Source organism: Typopeltis vanoorti, chromosome 7, assembly GCF_054136105.1.
Source record: "Typopeltis vanoorti isolate ZY-2024b chromosome 7, IOZ_Tvanoo_1.0, whole genome shotgun sequence".
NCBI lineage: Eukaryota > Metazoa > Arthropoda > Arachnida > Uropygi > Thelyphonidae > Typopeltis > Typopeltis vanoorti.
Genome location: NC_143555.1, coordinates 136,967,912 through 136,992,564, shown reverse-complemented (window position 1 = coordinate 136,992,564; position 24,653 = coordinate 136,967,912). Strand labels below are relative to the sequence as shown.

The 24,653-nt window shown below is 38.4% G+C and overlaps 1 protein-coding gene across 1 annotated transcript in view; it reads left to right on the top strand.

Annotated features, from left to right (window-relative positions):
* LOC150105110 (dynein regulatory complex subunit 7-like) overlaps positions 1 to 24,653 on the top strand; it is an 82,517-nt gene that overhangs the window by 37,996 nt on the left and 19,868 nt on the right. The window contains exons 4-6 of the mRNA XM_090395120.1: positions 3,823 to 4,020; positions 13,010 to 13,165; positions 23,538 to 23,756. Coding sequence (XP_090251246.1) covers positions 3,823 to 4,020; positions 13,010 to 13,165; positions 23,538 to 23,756 — 573 coding nt within the window. The remainder of the gene's footprint in view (positions 1 to 3,822; positions 4,021 to 13,009; positions 13,166 to 23,537; positions 23,757 to 24,653) is intronic.

Genomic DNA, 24,653 nt, shown 5'->3' with positions numbered 1-24,653 from the left:
AGCATAAGTACCCTGACCCCAGCGCTGTTTCTGTTGCCGAAGCTCCAAAACGATGTTACGGGGTACTTATGGCTTAGTTCCTGCATGTCCTTGTAGTGGAAAAAGTGTGTTTCCTGCAGGAACAAAAGCCAGATGTTGAATGCTAGCATGAGCTTCCACACCTCCTCTTGTTTTGATTGTGAGCGGAGCCCTCTGATGTTGAGTGAGGCAACGCAAAAAGGGGGTGGCAGTATATCCTGCACCTTGCAGACCGGCTGCCAGTTCTGCATACGAGCTCGAGAGGACCTCGAACTCGTGATGACTGTTCTTAATCTTGAAACTTGCTAATTTATTATTTACTATCTGATGGTCAAAGCAGTTGAACTGGGAGCCGGTGTTTACTAATTTTAGCGTTAATGCTCTCTTGATGGCGGGAAGGGGTTTCCACCTCCATTTCGGACTCAGATGTTGTTGAGTCCGTGCTTTTTCTGGAGCGGCTTCGATGTTTTTTCCCCATTTTAGGGGAAGCCTGCTCCTTCCTCTTCTTAGGAGGTTCTTTGGGGGGTGGAAGTTGATGTTTCCCTTCCTCTGTCTTCTGTTCTTATGCATGGTGGACGCTGACTACTATAGGGGAAATATTAGAAGCGTCTACAGACGAAGCCTCCTCTGATGTTGTTGAGGGGGGGGATTAACTGGTGAAGTGTTATCCATAGCTTCATCTGTATCCTCGGTTGTTCGTTGTTCCTCCGTCGCTGGTAGTGGTACGGTTGAAACGACCGAGGGGGGGGACTGTTTCCTCAGCTGATGTTGTTGCTGGGGGGGGGAACAGTACCTTCTGCTGTTGATGGTGCAGGACGTTTCGTAATTTTCCCTAGAACTGTTTGAGAGAATGTTTTCTCTCCGATGGTGTTGGGGAGTACCGGAAATTCACCGGCGTCTTGAGCAGGCTGCGGGTTCAACGGTTCAATTGGTGCCCCTGCCCGCTCTGCAAATGTGCGCAGAGGACACGATGTTATTTTGTGCTCTGTATTGGAGCACTTTCGGCAGGGGTGTGGGCACTGGCTGGAGATGTGCCCGACGCCGACGCAGTTAAAACACTTGGCTCGGGAGCAGTCACTACCCAGATGTTCGGTCGAGCCACATCGCAGACACTGTCTTTGTACCCCGGGATAATTAATCATGACACGCGATGTGTCGATGGTAACGAGGTTTGGCACTGGCTGTCGCATGTCCATGGTAAAGGTGACTTCGCCGGAGTACCAGGCGGAGTCCTCCTTAGAGACGCTCTTCTTTATATTACTCACTTTCCCCCACTTACTAAAAGTTTGTACAAGCACGTCTTCTCCGTCTTCTAGATATTCCATAGGGAAGCGGTCGATCTTAATTTGACGTACTTGTGACCCCACCATGGTAGGGGTCACCTGCTTCCCTTGGACGGGGAAACCCTTCAGAAGTTGATCTCTCGAAGCTAAATTCTTGACTACTATGAGAAATCGTCCTCCTCCATACGGGGTGAAGGAGTAGATGTTAGAAACTCCTATTATCTCCTTAAGGGCTGTAGTGAGTGCTCTAGGATCCTCCATTCCTGGAATCTCCACTCCTAATGTCCGGGTCCTGGGGGGAACGGGGATTACTTTACTCATGATTGATCTCTGCGTTCTAGAAAAAAAGAGAAAAATAAAGAGTCCTAAGACTCTGTAAGGAAATCCCGTAGTGCGTATAAACGCACTACCAGCAAGTTAGTAGAGTTATACTAAGAATACAAAAGGTTAGTACAGCAAACTAAACAAGTATGAATAACAAAATATTATTAGTAAGTAACAAATTTAACAATGAATAAATACAATACTCTCCTGCTTCAATCGCGGTCTCTTCAGTGAGAGCCAGGCCCAAGTGGAGATACCAGGCAGAAGCATTAGCAGGTCATCTCTACTTATAGGAGTTGCCAAATGGTGTGCCACCCTTTTTTAATAATTTACTCTGGATTTAGAGAAAGATGTTGAAAGTTTATTTTTCACTTGGTTAGAGTATAATAAATTTAGTTTAATCCTTTATCCAAGTGTGAGCAAACAAAGTTTGCACCTGAAAGTATCTTCAGGACTGGGGTAAGGTGGTACAACACCAGGCAACTCATTGCAAAGGTGGAGCAAGCTACCAAAAAAAAATATATATATAGGCCAGTTTGTGTGTCATCAGTAGTTAGTAAGATCTTGGAGAAATTAGTGAAGAACTGTATACTGCATTGGGTAGATGAGGGTAATGTTATCTGTGAGAGTCAACATAGATTTTTTTAAAGGGTGCTCTTGTTTTAGTAATATGCTAGCCTGTTATAATAAAGTTACAAGCGCAGTAGATGAGGAATAGGCATATATTGCTATTTTCTTGAATTTAGCTAAGGCATTTGACAAGGTGCCACATGATAAGCTGATATTTAAGTTGCAGCACATGGGTTTGGATGTCAGAATGTCTGCTAGGTATCAGAGAGTTGTGTATAGTGGGGCAGTTCCAAGGAGGCAGAGGGTTAGACGTGGGGTCCCACAGGGCTCAGTACTTGGACCTATATTGTTTAACCTTTATATCAATGACATTGTCAGTGGATTGCAGGGGGATATTCAGTTGTTTGTGGGTGATGTGAAGCTGGGAAGGGTTATTAGTAATAATGCAGATGTGGTAACCCTGTCAGAGGATTTGAATAAGCTAAACATATAGAAAAATGATTGGGGTGTCAGTTTAATGCAGCAAAATGTAATGTCTTGAGGTTTGGGACATATCGATGGGACACTTCATACTCTATTGCAGAAGTTGTACTGGGGGAAGTAGGGGAGACAAGAGATCTGGGGTTGATGATTGATAGAAACCTGAAATTTAGGGGACATATTGCAAAGGTAGTGATGGTAACATAGAGGATTGCTGCAATACTGAGAAGGACGCTGACCTGCAGAGATGAAAGAGTTATCATTCCGTTGTATAAGACCCTGATCAGACCACACTTAGACTATTGTTCTGAGATTTGGTCCCCAGGATTTGAAGGGGATAAATTAACTGTGGAAAGGTACAAAGGCAGATAACAAAGATGGTTTCAGGACTGTACAGTGTTAGTTATGAGGATCAGCTGAGGGAATGTGAACTGCAGAGTTTGGTGGATAGAAGAAGGAGAGGTGATATGATTGAGACTTTTAAACTGTTTAGAGGTGTTTACATGGTTGATACTGGGGAGTTCTTTCGCTTGGTTGAACCAGAAAAGGAGTGATGACAAGGGGCCATCCCTGTTATGAAAGGAAACTGTGAGCAAGACAGTGAGGGTGTGGTTTCTTTGTATGATTGAACCATGGAATTTATTGCCTGATAGAGTAGTGAGAGCAAGAACAGTCAATGAGTTTAAGGAGTGGTATAATAGACTTTGTGTTTCCTAGGAGGGACCTCCCATGATGAGTCTTGATAGACTTTGTGTTTCCTTGGAAAGACTTCTCGCGATGAGTCTTTTGACTCCATGACGGCCTGAATAATAATAATAATAATAATAATAATAATATTGTTTTCAGTGTTTTTTGTGTATGCTTTTACAGTTCTAAAATTATATTCCTGATGATCTGTCTGTGACAGATATGAAATATAAGAAACAATGAACTTGTATTTTATTGTTTATCTGTGCTGTATTCCATTAAACCTAATAATGAGTTTTAGCCATCACATAAGCCTAAATACTACAGTATTAAATACAATATTATTTCTGAAAACTGTGATACTAAAGTAAAAAAAAAAAAATATATATATATATATATATATATATTCTCATATTTAACATGCTATTATAACATTGATTTTGTTTCATGAATTCTCTAGCCTGAACATCTGGTTTCTCCAGAACGCACTTTGATACAAAGAAGTGGAACCAGTCTTGATTTTAGTATGGTGTTGTGCTCACTTCTTATTGGATCTGGATTTGATGCTTATGTTGTCTGTGGATATGGCTCTCGTGAACTTTGTTTAATGGATGAATCATTGAAAAAGTATAAATTTCCAGAAGAATTTGTTGAAATGGTAATTTTTTATGCTTTATATTTACTTTGTATGAGTATTTCAAATAACATATATTAATAATATCAGAATCAAACTTGTATAACAGACTCATAGAGATCAAAAAATAACAGTCACTTTAAAAGTTGATTTCTCTTCTTAAAGTTTAATGGAATGAATACAGCACAAAGAGAAATAACTAAACAGTAGGTTTAATCTGATATTTCGTCTCTGTTGCATAGACATTTTCAGGAATATGATATTAAAGTTATAATGACATTCACTAAAACATAATAAGTGGAAGAAATTGGACTATTTACAACCTAAACTCCTAGGAGGAGGAGTACCCTGTATTGGTGCTGTTGACTAGCCTTAGCTGTTGAACAGGAGGCCTAAGCACTCCAGAATCCAGTTCACTATAGAAAAAGAAAACAACGGGGATAGCCACTAGGGGACTGCAACATACATAGTATTAGTAAAGAGTTCCAGAAAAGATTATTATTATTATTATTATTATTATTATTATTATTATTATTACAGGCGACTCCAGGGAGTCCTTAGACTCATCGAGGGAGGCCCTAAACATCATGTTCACACAACTATACGACATTCTCACAGTATCATTCATACCTTGCCTTGAACTCACTCACCATCATAGCACCCACAACAGACTCTGTCAACTTATTCCACTCATTTACCACTCTAAAAGTAAAGAACCCAGTTCTAACACCCCTGCTAACCACACTCTTGCTCAGCTTCCATAGGTGTCCCCTAGTTCTCCTACCACGAGTCTGATCTCAAAAATATCCTCTGAATTAATCCTATAGAAACCCTTTAGCAATTTGAATGTCTCAATCATATCTCCCCTTTTCCGCCTATCAACTAATTTCTGTAACCCACAAATCTTCAACCTGTTCTCATATGGTTCATTCCATAGACCCGCTATCATCTTAGTCACTCGCCTCTGATTCCTCTCCACCTCCTCCCCATCAAGAAGGAACCGAGGTGACCAAATCTGGGCACAGTAGTCGAGATGAGGTCTTATCAAGGCTTGGTACAGAAGAACAATAACTTGCTTGTCTCTGCTCGTCAAAGTCTTTTTCAACAACCAAGTGAGTTGATGAGCTGATTTAGCTACTTTTGCAATGTGTCCCCTAAACTTCATCTCCCTATCCACCAACACTCCCAAGTCCCTGGCCTCATCAATCTACTGGAGTACAGTTCCACCAATGTGGTATACTGCTGCTAATCATTTCACCCCAAAATGCATAACCTTACATTTTGGCACATTAAATTGAAATCCATTCTCCTTAGTCCAGAACTCCAATCTATCCAAGTCATTTTGCAAGATTTTGATATCTTCTGCATTCACTATCGCCGTACCCAACTTTGCATCATCAGCGAACAAATGAACTGTTCCTCTTAGCTTCCCTATATTGTTAATGAATAAATTAAACAGCAGTGGTCCAAGAACAGAACCCTGCGGCACACCACTAGTCACAGGCCGTCTTTTGGACTCTACTCCTGAATAAACTACTCTTTGATATCTCTCCATCAACCACCCACCTATCCATCTCACCAACCCTATATCCATTCCCATATGTTGTAGTTTATGGATTAAAATTCCATGTGGTATCCTGTTAAATGCCTTTGCCAGGTCCAGCAGTATCATTGTAAACCCATTACCCTTATCCAGTTCAGCCATCACCTCGTTATAAAACTTGAGCAAGTTACTGAGGCATGATCTACCCTTCACAAAGCCATGCTTTGTGAAGGGTAGATCATGCTGTACCCTGTACAGTATCTCGTTTTCATCAATTCATTCCTGTATTTTTCCCTTGACTACTTTCCCCAAGACCTTGACAATGCTTCCTGATATGCTGATCGGTCGGTGATTTGCAACAGTAGTCTTGGATCCTCCTTTATGCAGTGGAACTATTTTCCCCTCTTTCCACACCTTTGGGACTAAACCAGACCCGAAATCCGGTCTCCGTACACCAAATCCATTCAAATGCAGGCCATCCATCTTGTATAAATCCTTTCGCCCATCAAACTCATTCCACACGTCCACGAATTCCACATGACTCCGTCTGCATAGCCTGTGCATAATGCCATTTGAGATTATGGCCCTCTTTCCAAACTCCTCTCTGTCATACCATGGCAACAGACTCACCATTTTAACTCTGTCGCTCTTTTCTTTCTCTACCTTTAACAATGCGTTCAAGTCCTCTCTAATAAAAAATTTATCACCTTTCAACTCATTCATACCCGCCACAACTATCAGTTCTTTCACCCTCTGTTTTTGCGCTCTAATACTCTCACTTACATCCTTAAATTTCGCACCTGGTAAGTACAATTTAGTTAAACTCCCATCTATCACTCCTCTTAATAAGGAGTAACCATACAACACTCTTTCCTTCATTTCAGAAACTCTCCCACTCTTACGCTTATTTTTCCTTTCAAACACTTGTTTATTTACATTAGCCGAATCACTCTGGAAAGAGTTTTGCAGGTGCTCTAATTGCTGCTGCACATTTTGTATCACTGCGTGCAACCCAGCGATCTTACTTTCTACAAATAATTCCTCATTTTTTTATCATTTAAACCATTTTCTCTCTCTGTATAGTTGCTTTCACTCTTTCTTTGATCTCCGCTCTCATTGTCATCGCAATTCCCTATCAAGCCACTATTTTCACTCACATTCTGACTTTCTTCAACCATAACTGTCTCACAACCTGACATATACTTCAACTCCTCACTTTGCTTACACTTTCTGCACATTCTCCCGCCACTGTCACTTTCAATTCAAACTCCAGCCTCATTCGGGAATGCATACATCCCACACACATCACATTGGACAAACTCTCTCACATTACAGTTTTTGAACAATGCCGTCGTATTTTTGGATGCCATTATCTTACGTCGCATTGGCACCATGTGCAAATCTATGAAATATATCGTTAAAATACTAAATTATATAGTGGAATTCACACCAAAATCACACAGACACAACAAGCTACCAAAATTAGGCAATATTACATTATGATTTAAACCTATATTCTAATTTTCCCTCAAAATTATACTTAGCTTTCGGGAGCTCTCTGAAAACACTCTAAATAAGATAAGTGCTATTTTGCATAATAATTGCCGATATTGCTTGAATTTTAGTATACTATTGTTTATTTTTGATAACTCAGTGTGTCTACATGATTTTTGGCTTTATGGAATTGTTAATAACTTTATTAATTGAAATTTTGAATCTTGCCTTCTTTGAATAGAACACACAATGGTGGTACTCATGAGATCAACCAAGCGGGCATGACGGGAGTGACAGAGAGTAAAATTCTCAGAATGCAAAATTTGATAAAGCTGTTATTCCAAATGAAAAATGAAATGAGAAATATGTGGAGTGATATCAGATGTTTAGTGGAAACAAATGAAAGTGTGGAAAGAACAGAATGAAAGAAAAAATTGCAATACAAGTGATGAGTGATTTGAGAATAGCAGTGTATGGAGATTCCATTGTTAGAGGATTGGTTAATGAAAGAGTTCGTAAGGTCTATCCAGGAAGGAGAATAAGCAAGATAATTTATTCTTTTGAGTGAAGGGGAAATGAGCAAAAGAATTAGTGGTGATTGTGGAGACAAATCATTTAACTGGAAATAATGAGAATGTAAGTGTGAATATCAGGAAGTTATTGAGGAGAGTGAAAAATAACAGTACTTTGGGAACAGCTGTCAGTGTGTTGTTGAGGTATAACAATGATGAGTTGAAACAGAATCATGAATGGTATGTTAGCAGAACTGTGTGAGGAGAAGGGAGTGCAGTTTGTTGATGTATGGCATGCATTTGAGGAAAGAATGGAATTATACAGATGTGATGGATTGCATTTGAATGGCTTTCAAGAACTGGAGAAACTGTTGTTAGATGAAAGTGCAGTGTGTGTATGATGCAAGGAAGAGATGAAGTGAAAGAATGGGAGAGTGGTATTGAATAGACGGAAGTGCTTGTCAATGGAAACAGTAGTAGTGTGTGAGAGATGAAAAGAGAATGGGAATGCAAGAGGAACAGGGAAACAGGGGGGGGGGAGCCTGGATGGACAGGGAAAATAGTTGTTGGAAGTAGTAGTAGCAAATGTATGTATGGGGATGATCAGCATAGAAATGGAATAGATTGTGATGTGAGTGGGAAAGTTGAAACTGAGAAGATGTGTGGTAAGTGGTAATAAAGATGATTGGGCAAGGGCAGGTATAGTAGGGAAATCAAAACCAACAAGTGGCTTCAGGGACTGGCTATAGACTTAAAAGTGAACTGCCATATTTATTTACAAGAGCTAGGATTATTAGAAATCAGGAAGATGAAATTATTTCACTGATTTAGTTTATTCAACCCAAAATAAGTGAAACATGGTTGAATTGAATGAAGATGATACTCTAACAGGAATAGAGATGGAAGGATACAGTGTTTGTTGCGAGGATAGAAAGGACAAGAAAGGAGGAGAAGTGAAGTGCTGCTGTTAATAGCAGGGGAATTAAGTCCACATAAGGTAGACATGAAATGGGGAAAATAGTAGCAATGATTATGAGGCAGTGTGGTTTAACGTGGAGGTTGAGAGGAAGACATATTTAGTTGGATGTTGCTATAGGCCTGAGAATGTGTAGGGCGGCGATGAAGAAATCTATAAACAACTTAGATTAGTGAACAAAGGAAGGATAATTATTATGAGTGATTTTAATTATGGCAGTATAGATTGGAATGAAGAGATAGCATATGGGAATAAGGAAAATAAATTTCTTGAGTTCTTGAGAGATAACTATCTCAGGCAGTATGCAAAGGAGGGCACACCAAGACCGTAAGTTTTAGATCTGATCATTTTATCAAAGGATGTAATGTGAGTTGGATTTTGCACTTTCCTCCAGTTGGCTAGTGTGATTATGAAGTGATCACTGGGTTGTTGTGTATAGCCTTATACAGACTTCTGTGAAGAAAGGATATATGTGGAAGTACAAGGCTGGTGATTATGGCAAGCTTAGGAAACAGCTTGCAACTATTGCATGAGATAAGGAGTTGAGCAAAACAGAAATAAATGCTGCTTGGGAACTGACAAAGAAATACAAAACAGCATAAATGTGCGAGTGTATTCCAAAGATCAAAAGGTTGAATAAGGTAGGTGTAAAATGGATGAATGAAAGGATTCAGCATCAAATCTGGAAGAAGGAAGAATAGGGCAATTGGGAGGCTGTACAAGATGAATAATAGTAATAATCAGCTACACATGAAGAATATTAAGAGCAAGCCAGGAAAGTGACTGAGTAGTAAGGATGAAAAAAGTGCAGTATGAGCAGAAATTAGTAAATCAGGTGAAGGAAAATCCTAGAGAGTTTTCTTTTGGTGAGATGAGAAATTTAAATGTAGGGGATATAGGAGAGGATGGCTTAATTGTGAGTAAGTAGGAAGTATATGAGGAAATAAATAAACTTCATGTAAATAAAAAAGTGATAGAATTTGACATTCCAGGGAATTGCAGTAGCATTAGCATGCCTGTTTAATAAGAATCTTACAGCAGCACAGTTTCCAAGAGAGTGGAAAGAAGATAAAATTGTTCCACTACATAAAGGTGGTGATAAGGCTGTGGCTACAAATTATAGGCAGCCATTCTCTATATCTGGAGTTGTGGTTAAGGTACTAGAGAGAAAGAAATTGCTGAGTAATGGAATACAGAAATGGGTTGATAACAGCAGTATTTTCAGTGGTTTTCAGCATGGATTTATTAAAGAGAGATCATGTTTTATTAACTTACTTATGTACTATAACAAGGTGACAAATGTCTCGGATAAGGGAAGTGAATATACAGTAGTATAGTTATATTTTGTGAGTTATATTTTTGTGAGCCTCAGTAGCTCAGTCAGTATAGACGAAGCCCTTAGGTTGGAAAGACCTGGGTTCAATTCCCGTCAGTGATGTGAGGAACCTTTATCTGGTTTCTTTGAGTTAGCATAGTCTCATATGTAGGTAGGGTTTTTTTTTTTTTCAACCGGAATTTTTCGTTCCCCAGAACAGGCAAACTGGCCCCATGAACACACATGGATCAATCAATATGTACCAGCCATATGGTGGTCCCAAGACTGGTTAAAATTGGAGGGTTGGGGAAAACTACCCTGTAAAAATCTCACCAGGAGTACTTTCTGGGCAAAAGCCTACAAAGTCACCTACGATTGGAATCATCTGAAAGGGCAAAATCACATCACATCACATAGTTATATTTTGCAGAAGCATTTAATAGACTGCCATATAACAAGCTGTTAAAAAAAATTGAAACAGATGAGATTGGATAATATACTTCTGAGTTGGATCAGTGACTTGCTGTCAGATAGGTATCAGAAAGCTATGGGGTGCAATATACTAATTTTTTGGTATCTTTAATTGAAAGATTATTTTTTAGAATCAGCAGTAGATATAAAGAAATGTTGTTCAATTTGTACATTAATGATATTGGGATGGGTTTAACTAGTGATATGCAGCTGTTTGCAGATGATGCAAAACTGGGAAGAGCAATGCAGAGTCAAGCAGATGTTATGGCCTTACAGGAGGATTTGAATAGATTACATGAATGGGCCGGTAAGTGGAACTGTTAGTTGAATGTTGCAGAGTGTGAGGTTTTGAAATTTAGTAAGCAATGATTGGATGCAAAGTATTGCATCCCATCAGGGGTGACATTGTACAACTCGTGAAGACATAACATTGGATAATGCTAATGATGCGGAGAACACTGATGTGCAGAAATAAAGAGTTTATGATGCCATTGTATAAGGCCTTGATCAGGGCTCATATGGATTATTGTGTGCAGATTTGGTCACCAGGTTTTCATTGTAATGAGGATATGTTAGAAAGGGTCTAGAGAAGATTCATAAAGGTGGTAAGCGGTCTTTGGAATGTCGAGTATGAGGACAGACTGACAGATTGTAAATTGCAAAGTCTCATGAATAGGAGGAGGACAGGGGGATATGAATGAGACATATAAGTTAGTCAGGAGTTGTTATCAGGTGGACATGGAAGAGATTTTTCATAGAATGAGAGGGGGGGGGGGAACAAGATGCCATCCCTGGAAACTGTATAAGGAGAGAGTCAAGGAGTGAGGTAAAGAGTCTTTGCATGGAGACTGGTTGGTTAATGGAATGCATTGTCTGCATTGCCTATGTGTTGTGAATGTAGACACATTGATTCAGTTTAAGGCATGGTTGGATGAGCATTGTTTGTGATCATGTTTACATCCCATGATGAGTCTCTGACTCCATGGAGGTACGAGATTGTGGTCTGAGTTTCCAAGAGGAGAGGTAACCTCCATGGTGTATCTGGAAGATCAACTGGTCAAAAAGAGATCCAGAGTGTTTGGGGAGTGAAGAGGATTATTTATCAGCGATTTGAGTGGGTAGATGTATAAATTGTGTATAACATCTGTTCCAGAAGACTGCAAGTGATGGTGGATGCCATTTATGTTAATTCCACGGATGTTTGTAAAGTGGATGTGAAAGTGAGTTTTTAGTGACGAGATTATGGTTTGCATGTTGTGACTTTTTTTTTTGATGGTATTAGATTATGAGGGAGATTCACTTTTGTCTCACTGTTACTGTTAGTTATTGTTTGTGAAATTCTTGAGGTTTGATCATAAGTTTAATTAGATGGAAGGATATAGTGAGGACGTGTGGTGAGAAAAGATAGACTCTTCCATACAGAAAGAAACCAGTCTCTGGTCCATGACACATACTCGATAGTGCCCCCCCCCCCCCACATACCACTACTTGAATTCCCTCACCAGGCACAACCTGACAGTGGGATTAAGCACTAGTTGAGTAGTTGATTTGGAAGACACCTGACTCATTACTGACAGGTTTAGACCCATTCACTAACTGGTGGCTGGCCTGCAGCACCATCATTTTAATTGCTGTACCCTCAAAATGCAGGAATTTATGGGTCTCTAAGTATGTTTGTCATGGCCTTGAAGAATATCTCTCATACTGCATGGAGAAGAGAAGGTGTGTGTGTGTAGGGGGGGGGGGTGAACAGAAACTGGAATCCCTGCTCTGCAGATCAAACATGCCATTTGCCACTTCAGACCTCCAATAAGCCAGACAGTAGCATTTCACCAGGTGATGAAGAAGATCTACCAGCTAGTATTTAGTTGGCATCTCTTCCAGCTAAGAAGGTATCCCTTTGCAGCAGGAATACTTGGTAGTTTTGCCAGAGTCCCTTTTGTTGAAACAGGTTATGCTGCGGGAAGGTGGTGCTGACGTCACAGGGAGAGGCTGTATGTTATGCATCCCTACTAAGTATTGAACTTCCTTTGGGTCTTTTTTCTGCATTCTGACATCAAGCATCTGTTTTGCTAACCTTTCCTCTCTGATTCTGTTTAAAGGATCATTACACTTAAGTTAACTCTATTCATGCATTCCTGAATGCTAATAATGCCTTTCCTCTATGATACTAAGTGATCATTAGCTGTACTCACCCATTCCTGAATGTTCATAATATTAAGTTCCTTTCTAATATCTTCATTTTTACTATGATTTCAGCTATTGATTCCATCTGTTCATTCTTCTGATCTTTTTCTGAACTCTCAAATCTCATATTTGATTGACTCCCTACCATACCATACCAGCTTTGCTTATTCTGTTGTCAATTGATATTTAATTACCATCATGAAAATATATGAATGTAAATATAGAAAAGACATAATGCAGAATGAGAATCTATGGGAAAGCAATAGAAGGGGTCAGAGAGAGAGAGAGAGAGAGAGAGAGAGAGAGAGGATCATGAACAGCTCATATGTAACTACCCATTAAATGCATTCAAATAACCGCTCTCATATCTGTTATGAAACAATTTATGTCACCAATTTTATGTTTAAATTACTAAAAGATTACTGAAATGTTATGGTATACTGAATGATATATTTGAGTTATGTGATATATTTTTAATTAAATAAATTATTTTATTTTTTTATTAAATAATGTAGATAAGTAAAGAAAATGGCAAACCTAAAAGTAAATATGCAGCAAAAGATCCAAAAATTCTTTCAAGTCATTTCGAATATCTGATGGAAGAGAGGAGGATTAAAAAAGAAATAGAAGAAGAAGAAAGACTGCAGGAAGAAGAAGAAAAACAAATAGCAGTAAATACTTCTATATTTTATTGTTGTATAACAAAGGAAATAAAATATTTTGTTTTGATTATTATTATTATTATTATTAATAGCTGACTTCCATGGAATTAAAAGACTTATATAGGTGTACACACTGTCACACGCAATACTTGTCAAACTATGCTTTAAACTGATTCAGTGTGTCCACAATCATCACAGTCTCAAAGGCAATGCATTCTACTTGCCATCCACTCTCTGTGGAAAGAACCTGAAGCTTACTCTCTTGCTTGCATCCTCCTCATACAGTCCAGGGCTGGTCTATTATTTGACCCCAGTCTGTCATTTTATTATTATTATTATTACCCTAAGATCCCATGGAGTCAAAGACTCATCTTTCAGATTCATACTCACAACTCGTCATATGTGCCTTAATTACATTCAAATTCTCTACAGACACCACAATCTCAGGCAATGCATTACAATCATTCACAACTCTCTATGCAAAAAACCTGCTTCTCACTCTACTGCTCATCACCTCCTTATACAGCTTCCAGTGATGACATCTCGTTGTCCCTTGATCTCCCACCATCTTATGAAAAACCATTTCAACACTGATCCTATAACAACCCCTTACCAGCTTGTATGTCTCTATCATATCACCCCTTCTTCCTCCTATTCACTAGATTCTGTAAATTGCCCTTTCTTCATTTTAACATTCCAGAGATCAGAAATAATTTTAGTCAATTACATCTGGACCCTTTCCAACATCTCTTCAACCTTTTGAAATCTAGGTGACCAAATCTCTGCACAGTAGTCCATATGTGGCCTAATCAGAGCCTTATACAATGGAACAAGAATCTCCACTTCTACAAGTCAGTGTCCTCTGCATCATTCCCAGAATTCTTTGTGTTGTCCTCAAAATTTTGGCAATGTGTCCCCTAAATTTTAGATCCTTATCCACTATCAATCTACATCAATATCTTATTTCTTATTCCCAAGATCTCTTATTTCCTCCATCTAAAACAATATATCCCCACCAAGAGTAAATTCTACATTCCATCTTTGTTTTCCAAATTTTAAAACCTTACATTTTGCAACATTGAACTGGCATTACCATTCCCATGTTCATTCACTCAATCTATTCAAGTCTTCTAGTAAGGCCATGACATCTGCTCTACTCCTCATAGTTTGTCCCAACTTTGCATCTGCAAACAACTGAATATCCATGCCCAAATCTTTCCCAATATTATTATTATTATTATTACATAACATCTCCAGGGAGTGCACCTGCTCTACAGCTCTCCATCTCCACCACTCCACTAACTGTAACTACCTTCATCATCTACATCAGCAGCCATCTACTGCCGATCACCACCACTGTTTTCACAGACAATCACAAACATCCTTGCCCATGGTGGGATTCAAACCCGCAGCCTTTTGGCTGGAGAGCAGATTCGCTAACCCCTTGGCCAACCAGGCCGGCATATCATTAACATACAAGTTAAACAGCAATTGCCCTAAAACAGATCCCTGAGGCACACCACTAGTGTCTTTTCTCTTCCAGAATATTGCTCTCCCATACACAACTTGCTGATACCCATCAGATAGCCAATCTCCAATGCAATGCACTAGTCTAATATCCAACCCCATCTGCTGTAGTTTGACTATCAACTTATCATGTGGTAATCTATCAAAAACATTTGCAAAATCTAAGTATACTACTGTGTATCCATTTCCTTTGTCTGATGAAGCCATCACCTTATTGTAATAAGTAAGCAGATTACTAAAACATGACCTCCCTTTAGCAAATCCATGCTGTCCATCAAAGATAATATCACTGGCAACCCAATTCTAGATCCTGGTTCAAACTAGCCTCTTCAACATTTTAACCACAACAACTGATATACAGGTAAGCCTATAATATGGTCTGGTATCTTCCGATGAAAGGTGAGTTTTCCAGTCTCATATGCAGGTAAGGGTTTTTTACTCAGAAACTCACGTTTTTCATCCCCCAGAACAGGAAACCAGCCCTTGAACACACTTGGATTACAGTCATGAATACATACCAGCCATATGCTGGTCCCAAGCTCTGATAAAATTGGGGGGGGGTTTGAGGAAAACAATAGTGAACTACCCTGTAAAAATTTTCACCAAGAACACTTTGTGGGCCATACCTACAAGTCACCTAGGGTCGGAATCGACTGAAGGGAAAACCATCACCGCCATTGTAAATGTTGTGATGATCAGAGAACTGTTGCAGTATTGAAAAGGATGTTAACCAGCAGAGGTAAAAGGATGATGATTCCATTGTATAAATCCCTGAATGAACCACATCTGCTCAGACCTGATCACTATGATTCGAAGGGAGTGAAATAACCTTGGAAAGGGTGCAGAAGCCTTTGACATTCTACATCGTACATTGTACAATCCTGATATCATTTTCATCAAAAATGATATCAGGGTTGTACAATGTCGGTTATGAGAATAGACTAAAGGAATGCAAGCTACAGAGTTTAGTGGATAGACGATAGATATGATTGAGACATTTAAGTTGTTGAAAGGTTATTATCAGATTGACAATGTTAAAATTTTTATATAGTAGAATGAAGGTAAGAAACAAGTAAAAGGAATTATCCATGGATGTAACAAAAGAAAGTAATAGGTAAGAGGGTAAGAAGTAAGTTTTTTTGTACGGTAGGAACATTGGTGACATTGCCTGTGAGAGTGAAAAAAATTTTCACTCTCACAGGCAATGTTGTATGAGTTGAAGGAGCGGTGTTATAGACTTTGTGTTGTCTAGCATCAACCTCTCATGATCTCTCTCTTGCAAGATGGCGTGGAGGTCACAAAAATATTATTAATCAAACCACATAATGATGGAAGCATAACCTCTTTATTTCTCATATTAAGGTCCTCCATGTCATTGCCATAATCTGATTGTGATGACTTCACAACTTGTGCATGGTAACTCCTAAACTTTAGATTTTTATCCCCCACTCCCAGATTTCCTATCTCCTCTTAACTCCTTCAAAATGTCAGATCTTATATTTTAGCCTTCCGAGGCACTTATAACTGTATTAGTTTACCTAGATCTTGGTCTGCCTCTGGATTTTTTTTCTTGACATCCTGGCATCAAACACCTGCTTTGCTAACCTTTCCTCTCCACTTGTGTGTAGGTGACCACACTGCCTGAGATAAGCTCTGCCCACACATTCTCAAATGCTAACATTGTCAAGTTCCTTCCTAATACCTTCATGTTTAATATGATTCTGTCATTGATTGCATCTTTAATTTCTCTCATTTTTTTCAGAACTCTCATATCTACAGAGTCTAATATTTGATTAATTGCTTTATTGCTAACTCAATTCTCAGATCAATAAGTTTAATCTGGTTTTAACACTGTCTTGTATACAGTCACTTTAGCGTTTTGAGTGATATTTCTTTTATTCCATATAAATTTATTCAAGTCTCTTCCCCACCATACCAGCTTTGCTTATTCTTTTCTCTATTTTCACATTTCATTTACTATCTTCCATTAAAAATTGTGCCTAAATAGTTGAAATGTTTTGCTCGTTCTTGAGGATGCACTCAGGATGCAGATGATATTTTCCATATTCTGCCAGTTTTCATAGTCTTTGTCTTTTTAATACTGATTTTTATCCAAAATTTATTACAGCAATTATTCAATTCAGTTAGGAAATTATGCAAACTTGTATTGGATTTATTTAAAATATAATATTTGCATAAAATAATCAGCTGACAGAGATTAACAGCTTCAGTTTCATATAATTATGGAAGGTTTCAAATAATTATGGCTTATGAGAGATAACTCATAATTATATAAGTTATCTCTCATAATTATGAGAGATAACTATCTCATGCAGCATGTAAAGGAGGGCACGTGAAGATCGAGAGTTATAGATCTGATCATTTCATAAGAGGATGTAATTGTGAGATGGGTTTACATTTTCCTCTAGTTGGTGAAAGTGATCATGAAGTAATCACCTATGTTGTGGCTAATTATATGCAGACTCTTGTGAGGAAAGGATATATGTGGAATTATAAGGCTGGTGATTATGACAAGCTTAGGACACAGCTTGGAGCTATAACATGGAACGAGGAGTTGAGCTGTAAGGAAATAAATGCTGCATGGAAACTGACAACAAATACATAACAGGCATCAATGTATGAATGTATTCTGAAGGTCAAAAGGATGAATAAGGTAGGTGTAAAATGGATGAATGCAGAGCTGAAGCATGAAATCTGAAAAAAAAATAATACTTTAGAGGAAGTACAAGATGAATAATGGTAATAATCAGTCACATGAGGAGTATAAAAGAGTATTTTATACTAATGCGAGGAGTATCCAGAATAAAGAAGAGGAATTGGTGGTGCTGATAGCATCGGCCTGGCCAAAGATTATTGAGATCACTGAGACGTGGTTCACAGAAGAGGATATAATAACAGGAATAGAAATATAATAACAGGAACAGGGTACAGCATTTTTCGGCAGGATAGGAAGGGAAAGCGTAGTGGTGGAGTACTGCTTATGATAAGTGATGACTTATGTCCTCTAAGAGTGGAGGCTTCGGAAGGCAGTGACACTAATGGTTTTGAAATCATATGGAGTGAGGTAGAGGAGGGGCACGACAGGATATTTAGTGGGATGTTGCTATAAACCAGGGAGCACAGAGGGTGGGCAGCAGGAGATGTTTAGGCAGTTAAACTTGTCAAGTGCAAGAAGAAGGATTGTTATGGGAGATTTTAACTACAGCAGAATAAATTGGAGAGAGGAAGATGCATGTAGCAATAAGGGAATGAAATTTATAGAATTCTTGAGGGACAAATGTCTTAGGCAACATGTAATAGAGGGAACAAGAGGTTCCAGAGTTTTGGATTTGGTCATAGCATCAGAAGAGTTGATAATAACTGAGATGACATCTCTCCCACCAGATGAAGGGAGAGTGACCATGTGGTTTTGACTTGGAAGATGAATAGACATGCAGGAGTATCAAAGAGACAGGAACATATGTGGAATTATAAGGAAGGTGATTATAATAGTCTTAGACATTAACTTGGGAAAGTTTCATGGAGGGAGGAATTGGAAGGCCAGGAAATTGTGCTTGAGAAATTGTGAAGGAATATTTGTTAGCAGCTATAGTAAGCTGTATTCCATAAGTGAAGAAGAGGACACAATTTGGTGTAAAGTGGATGACAAACAATATTAAACAGGAACACTGCATGTGTAAAAGAGGCTATGGAAGAGATATAAGGAGACAGGTGAAGAGCAGATGCATGAAGAATATAAGACACAGGCCAGTAGAGTGACTAGTATGGTAAGGAAGGTGAAACTGGAATATGAGAAGAGATTAGCATTAAGATCCAAAGAAAATCCTAGGCAGGTTTGAGGTTTAGAGGTGCAGGAGGAGAGTGTGTTCCAAATGCTGAGTACTCTGGATGTCAGTAAAGCTGTGGGGCTGGATGGTATTTCATGACGAGTTTTGAGAGAATGTGCTAAAGAACTGACAGATCCTTTGACCTAGTTTTCAATGAAAGTCTACTATGGGAAAGGTGCCCAGGGAATGGAAGGAAGGTAAGATAGTGCCATTGCATAAGGGTGGTAGCAGACTGGAAGTGTCTAATTATAGGCCAGTTTGTGTGTAATCAGTAGTTAGTAAGATCTTGGAGAAATTAATGAAGGACCGTATACAGCATTGGGCAGATGAGGGTAATGTTATCTGTGAGAGTCAACATGGATTTGTGAAAGGGCGCTCTTGTTTTAGCAATATGCTAGCATTTTATAATAAAGTTACAAGAACATTAGATGAGGGAAAGGCATATACTGCAATTTTCTTAGACTTGGCAAAGGCATTTGACAGGGTGCCACATGATAAGCTGATATTTAAGTTGCAGCACATGGGTCTGGATGTCAGATTGGTCAATTGGATTCAGGATTGGCTGTCTGATAGGTATCAGAGAGTTGTGTATGGTGGGGCAGTTTCAAAGAGGCAGAGAGTTACAAGTGGGATTCCACAGGGCTCAGTACTGGGATCTATAATGTTTAACCTTTATATCAATAACATTGTCAATGGATTGCAGGCGAATATTCAGTTGTTTGCGGGTGAAATGAAGCTGTGAGGGATTATTATTAATAGTGCAGATGTGGTAGCCTTGCAAGAGGATTTGAATAAACTATACAGATGGGCAAATAAATGGGTGGTTCAGTTTAATGCAGCAAAATGTAAAGTCTTGAGGTTTGGGACACATCGATGGAACTGCATACTCTATTGGAGGAACGATATTGGAGGAGATAGGGGAGAAAGAGATCTGGGTTTGATTATTGATAGAAATCTGAAATTCAATGGGCATATTGCAGAGGTGGTGAAGGTAATGCAGAGGATTGCTGCAATAATGAGAAGGACGCTGACCTGCAGAGATAAAAGAGTTTTCATTCCATTATACAAGATCCTGATCAGATCACACTTAGACTATTGTCTATAACCAACATGACCACATTTTCACCAATTGGTGATGGTGATCATATAGTCTTGACCTAAGAGGATGTTAAATATATGGAATTTTCAGTTAAGAGGGGGGAATAGGTGGAATTACAAGAATAAGGGTAATGAGTTTACAGTGATACTGCTGGACTTTGCAAAAGCTTTTGACAGGATACTGCATGGAATTCTAATCAATAAACTGCAGCACTGGGTATGGAATATAAAGTTGGTGAAGTCAATAAGAGAGCGGTTGATGGAAAGATACCAGAGAGTAGTTTATTCAGGAGTGGAGTCCAGTAGAAGACTTGTAACTAGTGGCATTTATATATATGGCTCTGTTTTTGGGCCGCTACAATTTAATTTTACATTAACGATATAGGAAAGGATTTGAGAAGGACTGTTGTTTGCCAATGATGCAAAATTGGGTATGGGAATAGTTAATAAAGATGAGAATTTTGTAGGATGATTTGGATAGACTGTCAGCCTCGGCAAAGGAGAATGGATGTCAGTTTAATGTAGAAAAGTGTAAGGTTATGCATTTTGGGGTGAAAAGATTACCAGCTATATACCACATTGATGGAACTGTACTACAGGAAGTTGATGAAGCCAGAGATTTGGAAGCATTGGTAGATAGGGAGTTAAAGTTTAGAGGGCACATAGTGGCTAAAGCAGCTCATAGGATTACTTTAGCCAACAATATTTCATTGAACTCATTATTTGCGGCTACTGAAGAATACCTGATGAGCAGAGACAATCAGGTCATAATACCTCTTTATCAAGCCTTAGTAAGACCACACATCTCGACTACTGTATGCAGATCTGATGACCTGAGTTTCTTGGTGATGAGGAAGAAGTGGAGAGGATCCAAGACGGTTGCAGATCTCTGGACTGAACCTCATGATGGCAGGTTGAAGAGTGGTAGGTCACAGAAATTGGTTGGCAGGTGGAAAAGGGGTGATATGATTGAGACATACAAATTACTGAAGGTTTTTTTACAAGATTAATATGAAGGAAATTTTTCAGTACAGGTCTGGTGGTGGGAGAACTAGTGACCATCCTTGAAAAACTGAGCAAATGTGTAGTTAGTAAGAGTGTAAGTACTATATTTTTTGCTTGGATAATGGATATTGAGTAGAATAGGTTTGTCAGAGTCTGTTTTGGGTGCCATGATTGTGAATGAGTTCAAAGCAAAGTATGATAGATACTTGTGAATGTTGGATAGTGCTTGGCATGATGTCATTCCAACAGTCTCTATCAATGAATCTAAGTACTCCATGGAGCAGCCAATAATAATAATAATAATAATAATAATAATATTTAAAATGCTATGCTATGTGTAGATCTCCTTTCAGTTGTCTAGCTTTGGCTATTAAGTGATCCTTTGTTAAATTTTGTGATTTAATTTTTTTCTTCTTCTAGAAATTTTATATTATTTGAAATTATTACAATATTATTGATTATCTTTTTTCTCTTGTTTTCTCTGAATTAAGAATAATAAATGGCTAAAATTGTGTCGTAGAAAATGTTGTAGAAAATGGTGGATAAAAATGGAAGTATATCTCATTATACTCATTATTTCATTGAATTCATTATTTGTGAAATAACACTGGCTTCCATAAATTAAGAAACAAAGAGAAACATAACAATAAATTTGGGAGAAAAGGGAAAAAACATATGAAAGTCAGGTCCTTTATTTAAAAATTGATGCTGAGTCTGATTATCATATACAAATCAGTGTCACTGTCAGCGATATGTGCAAATGAGCCATGGAAAGAGGGCATTTTGGGTGGTTTTCCATTTTGCATATGGAGTGAGAACAAGACATTTTGTGATAGCAGAATTCTTGGATATGGTGACTGCAAGACTTCATTTAATTAATGAATTCAGGTGGAGCCATTGTAAAACTAGATACTGGATAATGTCAGGTGGAGGCAGCCAGATGGTTGCATGTAAGTTGTTTTCTGTGATTCACAGATTGTGGAATTCCAACAGTCATAAACAGCATCCTGGAAATACAGTGATGGAAGGCCACACTTGCTACAACTGCAGTAGGTGACCGATATCTCTGATTATCTTCTTGCTGAAACAGCAGTGATACTCCAAATCAACTATGATCTGACCTTGCAATGGCTATTGGAATAATTGGTATTTGCTTCAACTATATGCAGAAGGCTTCACAAAGGTGGTCTGTATGTTGGGTGACTGGTAGTCTAAGTGCTCCTATCTCCATGCCACAGGAGAGAATGTTTGAAATGAGCAAGGCTCCATGTCAACTAGACAGACCCAAGACCAATGGGGGTCAGTATTGTTTACAGATGAGTCCTGATTTGCTCTACAAAATGCCAGGCATGCTCTGATCATTAGCAAACCAAGGACACATTATTTGTGAAAGGGGACATTTATGGTGGAGGTAGTGTGATGATTTGGGGAGCCATCTCGTTGGATGGACACCAGCCTATATGTGCTTCCCAGTGGAACCAGGAATGCTGCAACTTATAGAGATATGTGGGTGCTATAGGGAGACAGTTATCCAACAAGATGATAATTCTCTTTCTCATTGAGCAAAGCTCGCAGACCAATATCTTCAAGAAGAGGCTATCATATGTATGGACTAGCAAGCCAGGTCTTCTGACCTTAATCTTATTGGGCACACTTGGGATGCTCCAGGTAGATGTGTTGCTGCTCTTAACCCCTCCCCTTCCCAAAACCTTGAGGGACTTAGAGGAGCCTTGCAACCAAGTTCCTGGAGACCATTATTGAACATTATGAAATATTGTTGTGAGCACTGTATTGCTGTCAGGGGTTACCACATTCCTTATTGAGGTCATTTGACCTCTTTTTTTTGACCATTGTCTTCATGTACCCATTGTTACTGAAATAAACTATTCATTTAGAATTATTGCGGGTATTTCTTTCACATTTCATATCATACTGTTTATTGCCGAATTACATAAAAATTCATCATATAGTTTTTGAATTACTGTGATTTTTTTCTTTGTTCTAAATTATTAAAACCATTGTATTTCTTTGTCATTTGATCACTGCAGTGTTGCTTGGCAGTTGTTTTTATCATTTATATAAATTATGTTGCATAATTTAATGTCTCTGCAAGAGAATTTAAAATAAAACAAAATACCTCTCTAATAAATTTAGTTTAATCCTTCTTTCACTAAATCCAGAGTAATTCAATAATAAGGTGGTACACCTGTTGGCAACTCGTATAAGTAAATATGACCTCTCCTATTGCTTCTGCCTTAGTATCTCCATGTTTGGGTCTGCCTCCCACTGACGAGACCTCAATAAAGGTCGAACCGGTCTGGGTAGTGGCCCTTTCCTTAATGCATAGCAGTATACATGTCTGCAAAGAGATGTGCTTTGCATTATGGGAGATACTGAGACAAGGAGTGACGAGAGCTTGGTCCATCTTTGCTCAGAGTTGCCTGATGTTGCACCACCTTACCTCAGTCCTGAAGATATTTTCAGGTGCAAACCTTTGTTTGCTTACACTTGGATATAAAATTAAACCAAATTTATTATAGTCTAACCAAGTGAAAAATAAACTTCCAAAATACCTCTCTCTTTCTCTTAGAGATTGTGTTTTATTGAAAGTTTAAAGTAATTAAGTCACTTTAAACCTCCAACATGCAGGGGAGTGGTTTCACATCAAGTGATAAAATCATCTGTCACTGAACATCCATGCCAATGATATTTGAATTGAGACTGTTTTGGCAGAGACATTATCCACTTGGTGGATAATGTCTCTGATTTGGATTACAAGTTCTCCAGTATCAGTACTATTGGGTGTGTGTAATGCTTAATAAAATTCTACTGAAACTTTTTTTTCTAATTACTTTGTATTTACACATTATTTGTAATTTCTTTTTCATTGTTATTTCTTGAAGGAAATGGAGAAGCCTCCACCAGATCCATTATATAAAACTAGAATTCACTTTTGGATACTAATTTTAGGTGGGCAGAGAGAACTGAATGATAGTTTTTTTGTGGAATCATCAACAGGAGAGATTAGAGCTTTTGATGATCCAGATTATTTAGGAATCGAGTCTGTTTGGAATAATGCAAATTTCTGGATAAATATGCAAGACCAATCTAAAAAGTGCCATGTAAGTAATTAGTATCAAATTGTTTAGTCCAATAAGTTTCAAATAAACTTAATAAGTTTAATGTAACTTACCTAATTCTGTTCATTCAAAAGTCTATATCAGGCAGCACATATAGTAATTTATCATTATCTGACTCTTCAATGATTAGGATTCACCTTTCAAAGGTTCCTATAACTGAGTACAATTACATGATGCTCTACCAGAAATGAGTTCAGTTAGTTAATTGAAGGGTTGTTGTGAAGGTCAGATAAATGTAACAGTGATGCACCGATCATGCAAGTGTAATCATATTTAGATGTTAATACCTCACACTTTGGTTGCTTAAGGGACAAAGCCAAATAACTGGGAGGAGACCTCCAGGCCTTTCTGGAATGCGGAGAACTGACAGGAGCTTATGACTAATGTCCATTCCTTTCCTTCACGTGATGCATCCAGTTAGTTGTTATCTACTAATTATTGAATCAACAAGCATGGGTTGGCAATTTGGGTGGGTCTTAGCTGACCAAATTGTACTCTCTATTTGCTTAAAACACAAATGCATATGATGGTGCAAAATGATGAGATTTCATGCTGGCTAGGCATCGCCTGGTTAAACAAGGGCCCCCACTGTTTTAGTCAGGGAATCAGGGCAAATAGAAAAGTCAGCTACTGGAACAAGCTCCAACTCGACATATAGAAGAAGAAGAAGAAACCCAACATCAGAAGAACTGAAGATAGGAACCATCAATATATAAAATGGTATTAATGGAAAGGAAATCGAACTTGTAGAAGAATTGGAAAAGTACCACATGGACATAATTGGCATTACTGAGATGAAGAAGACAAAAACAGGTGAGATCTTACTAAATAATAAATATAGGATGTTATTTTCAGGCAATAATGATCAAGGAAAGGAAG